Raw genomic sequence first — 9,245 nt, 5'->3', positions numbered from 1 at the left:
AAAAAAAAAAAAAAAAAAAAAAAAAAAAAAAAAAAAAAAAAAAAAAAAAAAAAAAAAAAAAAAAAAAAACATTTGATTACTTGATTAAACCTCAAGCATTGAAGTTTTGAGTGTGTGTGGGTATAGAAACAAAGGTGTTAATTCAAGTCGATAATTTTTTTTAAAAACAAACAGTGAGGAAGAGGATACATCCAAAACTAGCTGAAGGGGTTAGAATGTCAACAGTGGATAGTGTCAAATAAGGCATCTCAATATATGGCGATTCCTTTCCAACCCAACAGTGCAAAAACAGCTGCCACCAACAACTTGTAAAAATCTCCGTTTCATTGATAAAACTTAATCCAAAATATGCTTTGCACGACAAAATTTCACATCAAGGAGGGATTGCATTATTCCAAAAGTTAAAGCTTGAGAAGAGAGGTTAAACAAATCCCAACAAAGTTTTCTTTCTTCGTTCAAAAGAACCCAACAAAAGTTTCTAAAATTCTTGAAAGAAAGAGATATTTGTCTTTGGACTTTGGGAGTATTGATTTGAGTAGTCATTTATTTTGTTGGAAAAAAGTCTCACATAATAGGGGGTGGGGTGTTCAGGTCATGTAGTTTCTGCTTTGGTCTTCAAATGGGCGTGGAGGAATGTTGTTGGTATTTACTTATTGTGAATACTCGTGGGGAGGATAATATTGCTGGTTTATGAACAATCAGTAGAAGCTTAAATCACCATTCTTTGAATTTATGGTTGGTTGTAGGAAAGTTTTTTAAGAACGTCTCTCTATCAAAATCGGCAGTGGGTTCAATTCAACATAAGCTGTTGGCTCCATCCTCCTCTGGAACTGTTTTCCAACTAGAAATTTGCAATGGTCTATGACTATTTGAATCAGGCTAGTAATAATTGGAGGATTACTTCGGCAAGACCTTTCTATAATTAGGAAATGCAAGGGCTTGCTTCATTATTACATCTGAATAAAAATGTACAACTTAAGCAGTAGATAGACAAACTTATGCAGAATTATTAAAGTTATAAACCTTCATATCAGTAAGATATATTAGAGTTAGTATCTTCCACCAGGTCATTACCTTGCTATCCCACATTTTTGTCGAGTGTACTATTCTCTGATTTTATCACAACAAAGAAGTCTCAGGTAGTTTGTCATTAATGGTTCATCATCTGCTCATCAATTCTAAATCTTCTTTGGGATCTTCTACTTTCAAGTTAATTACAAAATTATTTTGGGAAAAGCTTCCAATCTATCGTTGGTATGGTTGAACAAGAATGAGATAGAGAAGGCCCCTAAGTTATCAATGCACCAATCTCTAGTGTCCCCTGTTCATAGGTTGTCAATCATCAATCAAAGGAAGTAAATGAATTTGTTCTTCCGCTCCTCATAACTAGGCCTTTTTCTTTTTGAAAAACATCAAGAACATATTATTGCTCCTGTTAGAGGTATTTCTTTCTAGAGCAACAAGTTATTGTATATCAAAGCATGGGCTCTTAACAATGATGGTAAATTTCCTGTTAAGTCTATTAACCTATCAGCAAAGCCGATTTGGCCTTGTTCTATTGCCAAATTACCTCCTTTCTCCAAGTTGATGTGCTTAGTTCTGAGAGCCACTGCCTCATCTTTTTCCAGTGTCCTGTTACTCATGCTTGTTGGGCAAAGCTCCTCAAAAACCTTTGACTAACTGGTCTTTTCACTTCTTTTATGAGGATTCAGTTCTCCAACTCCTATTTGGCCCCAACCGAAAAGATATTGCTAGAGTTTTGTGGAATAACGTGGCTTTCATTATTAGGACAGAGAAATAAGATAAAGTTTCATCTTTGGGCACGAAGTCACAAATGGTTACACACCTATGATAGGCTTCAGAGGAGATGTCCTTGGTATAATTGAAAATCACAGAACCATATTATTATTCACTGTCCCTACTCTTGGAAGAGAAGTTTTTTTCCACATTCTAATTTGTTGGTTTTAAGTGGTATTCCCATTTTTTTCTCCCTCTTTAGAGCTCCGTGTTCAGTTTGTAAAAGATTGAAAAAAAATTATGAGGGACTTTCTGTGTAGAGGGGTGGAGGAAGGTCATGGGACGCTTCTTATTAATGGGAAGATCCCTGGGAAGCCCATGCACTTAGGTGGACTGGGGCTAGGGAATTTAAGGGCTCATAATTAGGGGTTATTGGCAAAATGATTATGGCGTTTTCTCCTTGAGTCCATTTCCCTGTGGTTATCGTAACTATTTGCTTGGGCTCATAATGTCTCTCTTTGGGCATGGGTGTTGAGAACCTTTATTGTAACTATTTGCTTGGTCTTATTTTGTTTAATTGGACTTCCCTTTTCTCTTGAATTCTCCTTTTGTGGTCTTTGTTTTTTGTATGCCCTTGTATTGTTTCATTGTTTCATTTTTTCTCGATGAAAGTTGGTCTTTTATTAAAAAAAAAGAAAATTCATTTCCATTACAAAATAAATTAATAGTTCTGTATATTCGAGTTATCAATGGCATGGTTGTTGTGATGGATGTGGTGATATCTTTTCCCTTATACATGTACGCACATCGTATACTACCCACTCATGTGATCTTGACTTTCTATTTTGAACTTAAAGTTTCTTCTTTTCTTACAGCTCCAAGTGAACAGAGTAATGGTTTCATATATGCAAAAATATTTGGTGGTTTTGCAAATATCAGATCATCGGTAAGATACATGAAAAACATGACCTTTTTTAAATTTAATTTTGTAGTATTAATATATATCTTTTTAATTTTCTAGATCTGTGATCTGGTAAGATATATGAAAAACATGACCGTTTTTTAATTTAATTTTGTAGTATTAATATATATATCTTTTTAATTTTCTAGATCTGTGATCTGGTCGCTATATCCAGGCTACTAAATGCAACTCTAGTCCTCCCTGAGATTCAAGAAAGTAGTCGCGCAAAAGGCATCAGGTATATATTAAGTAATATGCTAGTTATTACCTGTCTTTTCCCCTTAAGCTCCCTATGGTAGTAATCTACATTTTACTGCTTGCACATGTTGTTTGTTCAGTGGCAGATTCAAGAGCTTTTCTTATCTTTACGATGAAGAACAGTTCATATCTTATCTAAAAAATGACGTATTCGTCGTAAAAAGTTTGCCCGATAATTTGAAGGCTTCAAGGAAAAGAAATGAATTCCCCATATTTAAACCCAAAAGTTCAGCCATTCCTAGCTATTATCTTCAGAAAGTTCTTCCAAGCTTGAAGAATGCAAAGGTCATTGGCTTGATTCTTAATGATGGTGGATGCCTGCAGGTAACTTTACTTCCAAGCTTACAAGTTTTGTCTTGATATTAAGATAACCAAATGGTTTAAATTTGTCTGCATTATTTTCCGCCTTTTTGATGTTTAACTTGTCTGCCAATGGTTGGAATTCTAGGGAACTTCAGTATATGCATGATTTCTATTGTAAATTTCAGCACTAGATACCCACCTTAATTAAAACTATAGACCAAAATATACTATCCTTTATAAAGTAAAGATGGAAAGTGGAAAGTAATTTAAAAAAACCCATGTAACTACAGTTCAGTTGGAAGCATGGAATCTGCAGGGTCCCAAGATTTCACACACACACACACACACACACACACACACACACACACACACACACACACACACACACACACACACACACACACACACAAACACACATATTATGAGAAACATAGATTTCTTTTTTTCATTGATGAAATGAAATTACAAAGAAGGCAAACAAAGTGCCAAACTAGTTACGAAAATTACTTCCACCGGACAACAAGAGACGTGAGGTTGTATGATCTAAAAAGAGAAATAATTTCTTACAAAGGAAAAAATCTATTATAAGTGCCAAGCATTCATTCTTTTAACCAATTTCTTACAAAGTCGCTAATTATTCCTCATACTACCATATTTTGTTTTGTATATTTATTAAAAAATTTCCTCCTTTTTTATTTTATTAAATATAGATATATATATTTTTCTTTGCAGTTAGTCCCAAATGAATTTAACCTTTTAGTGCCTTGTACATCTTTAAACACTAAATTGGAGATATAGTACCGAATGTTTCTTCTTTTGCAAAGCTTCGAAAAGGAAATAGAAAAAAAGAATTGTAGGAAAAGTATGAAGTCTCAGGAGGAATACATGGGCATATAGGGGAGATTTGATTACGTGTTCTCCACCTTATCCATTGTTGTTGCCCATTTTCCATCACTATTCAAGAAGCATGGATACTGGTATGAGACAAATACGACATGACATGAACAAAATGGCATGTCATATTTTAAAAATCTAGGACACAAACACGACATGGACATGTTTAATAAAATATATATCATTTTTATAAGAGAGGAAAATTCAAAGTCAACGAGTTTATGCATTTATATGCTTTGATGTATCTCACTCTCTTATTTTTGTCATATATGTATCCAAGTAGTATACTTAACGGGTGTTCAATGCGTTCCTATCAAACGTCGGACTTACTTTGATTTTGTACAACCAAAGTCTAACACATCTATTACACTAACAAGTGTGATACGTGTCGAATAAGTGTCAGACATGGATACGCTAGCCAAACTAAAGTGTTCGTGCTTCTTGGCATTTTATTATCAAAATTTCTTCTAAGATTGGGTGACCAGGTTCTAGAAATGTCCTTATTTCAGAGTTGGTGGTGGATGATTTACTATTTGAAGAGCATACGCCCTTGGGTATCCAACTGATTCCCCTAAATTCATATCCATAGCACCATATCCCACCTTGAAAGCACACACCTATTCTTAATGAGAAAAATTTTTTCATTTCAAAAGCGAACCCCAAACATATCCTTAATCTCTTCTGGGTCTTGGCTTAGTTGGCTAAAGAAAATATGGTAAAGTCTGAATATGAAAAGAAAGACAGATCACATGGTTAAATGCAATTAAAGAAATTTCATAGGCTATATGACTGGAAAGGCATTCTAAAATGAGAAGGAAAGAGAATGGAAGGAGGTTTTTGATTTAGCAAAGTGCCATTACTTCCTTTGGTGCTTTTCTAATACTTCTATAATCATTCTTCTTTTGTATTCAACTTTATTTAAGGTGCTTTCCTATAAGCTCCTCAAGGAAGAAAATAGCTTTTGGTTCATAATCTATCATCACCAATGAAATGTCTTCTTTTATTATTATTTTCTTAAAAAAATCAATTTTTTTCCTGTTAAGTAGCCCGTTGGATGTCACTGAATTATTTTCAGAACGCTAGGAGGTATGAACGTTTAAAACCTTACAAAAAGAGAGCATAATTTGCTTACAATGTTGTAGATGTGGACATGATGATTTTAGGTTCCTCTTCCTTGGATGCTTAATTTGATACCTTAACATGAAGATTTTGTACATACGACCACTTGGTAAACATGATCACTTGTGTTAGCAGTAACACATCCATATTGGTTAATTTGTTGAGTGTATTGTGATTGATTAATTTTTTGGTGGAAGTTTTGTGAGCTTTCCTTATTGGTGCAAATTCCCTACATTTTCTGTTCATGTGCTTTACATTTTCTTCGAATGTATAGACAATATGCATATGGTTGAGGAGTTTCATTTTTTATATTTTCTATCTCCAGTCGGTCCTTCCTTCTGGCATGTCTGAACTCCAGAGGCTCAGATGCAGGGTTGGCTTCCATGCACTTAACTTCCGGCCAGAAGTTCAGATGCTTGGGAAGAAAATAGTTCAAAGGTATCTTCAGACTAGTGTCCTGAAATTTGATTTAATCGCGTTTTTTTGCACTCTACATGTGGCTTATGGTAGATGAGGGAAAAAAAGAAAACTGAGAAGATAATATCTGCATACACATGGCTCCACGTTGCTGTGTAGAATATGATTTAATACTTTAGGGTTACGTGTACACTGGATTCCTGAACTGTACATGCACATGATGAATCTTGACATTTTCTTCTACAATTACAGGTTACGAGCTTGGGGCCAACCATTCTTAGCTTTTCATCCTGGATTAGTTAGAGATACTCTGGCATACCATGGCTGTGCTGAACTCTTTCAGGTAGCTGTTTGAGGCTGTTGTTCTGCATAATAGTTTCAAAATTCAGTGGTTATTGATTCCCAATGAGTTCCATACAATTTATCATTTGAGTAAGTTCTATCGTATTTCTTTAGGATGTGCACACGGAACTCATACAGTATCGTAGGGCGCAGATGATCAAAAAAGGGATTATCAGGGAAGAACTAAGCGTAGATTCCCGCAAACGGAGAGATAATGGTACCTGCCCTTTAATGCCTGAAGAGGTTTGAGCTTGACTATACACATTTTGTATGCAAGTTTTCTATGATTGTGTTATTTATTTGAAATCATTCTTTCTTTTTATGAAAGCACTTGCATTTTAAAATGCAGCCTACTATTGAAGTCAAACCTTCCTGACTGATATTTTGATTACCAAATAAGAGACAAACCAGCTGTAGAAATCCTAAGCTTCCAAGTAAAGATGGTAACCTGATATTTTAATAACTACTCCGAGTTAGTTCAATAGTTGAAATAGTTGAACGTGTAACGACCCAATGTGTTGCAGATGGATCAAACAGGGCCGTTACTAAAAAACAATCGGTTTTGCATTTTGAAAACAAAAAAATGCTTTAAAAAATAAAAACACGCTTGGGGTACTCTTTTAAAAGACATTGAAACGACATCTAGTAAAACAAACAAACAAATTTACTAAAAATTTCAACATAAAAGCATAATCAGTTTAATCACGACCTCCCTAGTTCCCATATACTAAGAGTCCCCTAAAATAAAAACATTAAATGCGGAAGCTATTTTGGAAACATAAATCTCATAATTATTTCATGGTCTGTCTGATAACTATACTCGTCACCCCCACTCCACAGTCTTACCTTTACCTTTACCTGAAAATTATTTTGAAAAAGGATGAGTATTAAAACTATTACATAAGACACTCTTCTGTTGGGCTACATACACCGCAATAACAAGCAAAATCAAGGGACCAATTTCTTTTAAAAATGGGCTCACTCGCTCATGACCTACCTTGAATTGACCATCCATAATGCCAAAAAAAAGTCCTCTGATTCCTCTTACAGAATATAAAACTGAGGCTATCTTTAGTTGCAGCCTACTTCATACTTCTATCTACTTTAATGGAAGTCTTGCTTTCTCATTACAGAATTAATAGTGATCTCGACTGTTCTATGTGTAGAGTTGAGTTTTTTTTTTTGTTTTTTTTGGTGATGCCAAGTAAAAGAAGAGAACTACATCTGAAATGAGAATTATCTTGAGAATATGAAGGTTAGAAATGCTTAAAAGAATGAATATTCACTATCAAAGTTAAGCATGCTTGGTTGAAGCAATTGTAAGTTGTGTGACCAATTAAGAATTTTCCTAAGAAGCATGTGAGTGAGGACAAAGCATGATAAAAGGACCTACATGGGTTTGTTGGGATAATCTTCACTCTTAGAAGTAGTTCAAGTCCAAAAAAATAGGGAATTAGAGGCCAGAACATTGATTTATGCAAGGTGTCATTTTCTTGTGTATCTTGTCCCAATGTAATCACTAACTTATTTATGTTAAAACTTTTGCAGGTCGGGGTTCTCCTTCGGGCAATGGGATATCCTACCAAAACAATTATTTATGTAGCAGGGTCTGAATTGTTTGGTGGTCAGCGCATGCTGATCCCTCTACGTGCCATGTTTAACAATGTGGTTGATCGCACTTCTTTTTGCAACAAGGAGGAGTTGGATTCCTTGTTTGGACCTGAGACCACTCTTCCTCTTGATCTTTACCGACCGCCTCCTTCTAAAAGTAAGCAACAACTGAAAGATGAGTGGAACAAGGCTGGTCCTCGTCCAAGACCTCTTCCTCCACCTCCAGATAGACCTATCTATCGTCATGAAAAAGAAGGATGGTATGGTTGGATTACTGAGACTGATAAAGAACCTGACCCATCACCAATGGATATGAGATTACAAGCCCACCGGTTGCTTTTGGATGCTCTTGATTACATGGTTTGTCTTGAAGCTGATGCATTCTTCCCGGGTTTTAACAATGACGGTAGCAGTTGGCCTGATTTTTCAAGCTTGGTCATGGGACAACGACTGTACGAGAGTTCTTCATCTAGAACGTATCGACCTGACAGGTAGATTAATGATGAACCATCACTCATTAGTTATTAGCTTATGCTTATAATAGGATTTGAACAGTCGAGTAAAAGTTCCTCTTTATTTTCAAATCATATTAGATACGTAAGTTGACACTTGTTGATTAACTTACCATTAATTTTCAAAAGAAATCACTATTTGGGCAAGTTAATTAAGGAGTTGATGACATCCATATATGTTGGGTACATTTAATCTTAGAATATTGGTTAACCTATATATGCTGTAGTTCCCCATCCATTATATCTTGTGATAAATTTAGTATGAAACTTTTCTGACGGGTATCATTGTTGTTAACAGGAAACACCTGGCAAATCTTTTGAACAGTAGCCGTGAAAATTTGTATCATCCGATGCACAACTGGACACTTTTAGTGCAGGAGCATCTCAACAAGAGCTTGGGTGAGGAAGGCCTGGTGAAGCAGGCCATCTTCTCTAAGCCTACGTCGTTTCTCTCACATCCGCTTCCAGAATGCTTCTGTAGAATATCTTCTGTTGAAACTCCTGACCATCTTGTGAAGGAGAACGGAAAAACTGTTTACGGGGACGAAGAGAAGTGCCCTGACTGGATGTCAGAAGGTCGAAAAATCGAATCATTGGACTTGGCCGAGGAAGGGGATAATAAAGGGGATGAGGATATGGAATCATCAGAACAAGCAGAGTCTTATTACAACAGTGGTAAAAGCTATTTGGATAATCTCATCGACCAGGACGAGGAAATGGATCCCAATGACTAAAATCTGGTGAGTAGAAATGATACGATGGTGGTTCGGAAATGAGAAATTTTTTTGTGTAGAGGATAGCAGCGTTTATAGAAAATATAGTACATGCGATTCATGAACATTTTCCTCCAATATTGAAATCATCAAGAAAAGTATAGTTGTATCATTTTTTTTCTTTTCCTTGTCAAAGAAATTTAAAAGTGTGAAGTTGTAGTATGTTCCAAACAAATATTTTCCATATACAAGTAGTATATAATTCTTTACATTTTATAGACATTTCAATAATACAAAAACTATTTTCTTTTGAACTTGGCCAATAAGTTTTTTTTTTTTTTTTTTTTTTTTTTTTTTTTTTTTTTTTTTTTTTTTTTT

General features: G+C 35.1%; 1 protein-coding gene across 9 annotated transcripts in view; it reads left to right on the top strand.

Annotated features, from left to right (window-relative positions):
- Nucleotides 1–9,145, top strand: part of LOC111436974 (protein EMBRYO SAC DEVELOPMENT ARREST 30) — an 11,494-nt gene extending 2,349 nt beyond the window's left edge. For all 9 annotated transcript variants that reach the window (XM_023074791.1, XM_023074790.1, XM_023074787.1 and 6 more), the window contains 8 exons: nucleotides 2,613–2,683; nucleotides 2,848–2,936; nucleotides 3,037–3,280; nucleotides 5,598–5,710; nucleotides 5,942–6,032; nucleotides 6,146–6,274; nucleotides 7,580–8,133; nucleotides 8,453–9,145. In XM_023074791.1, the coding sequence (XP_022930559.1) occupies nucleotides 2,613–2,683; nucleotides 2,848–2,936; nucleotides 3,037–3,280; nucleotides 5,598–5,710; nucleotides 5,942–6,032; nucleotides 6,146–6,274; nucleotides 7,580–8,133; nucleotides 8,453–8,888 (1,727 nt within the window). In that variant the 3' untranslated portion in view covers nucleotides 8,889–9,145. The remainder of the gene's footprint in view (nucleotides 1–2,612; nucleotides 2,684–2,847; nucleotides 2,937–3,036; nucleotides 3,281–5,597; nucleotides 5,711–5,941; nucleotides 6,033–6,145; nucleotides 6,275–7,579; nucleotides 8,134–8,452) is intronic.
- Nucleotides 9,146–9,245: the final 100 nt, after the last annotated feature.

This window comes from Cucurbita moschata, unplaced genomic scaffold, assembly GCF_002738365.1.
Source record: "Cucurbita moschata cultivar Rifu unplaced genomic scaffold, Cmos_1.0 Cmo_Scf00061, whole genome shotgun sequence".
Lineage (NCBI taxonomy): Eukaryota > Viridiplantae > Streptophyta > Magnoliopsida > Cucurbitales > Cucurbitaceae > Cucurbita > Cucurbita moschata.
Note: the sequence above shows the minus strand (reverse complement) of the source record. Positions and strands in the feature narration are given on the sequence as shown.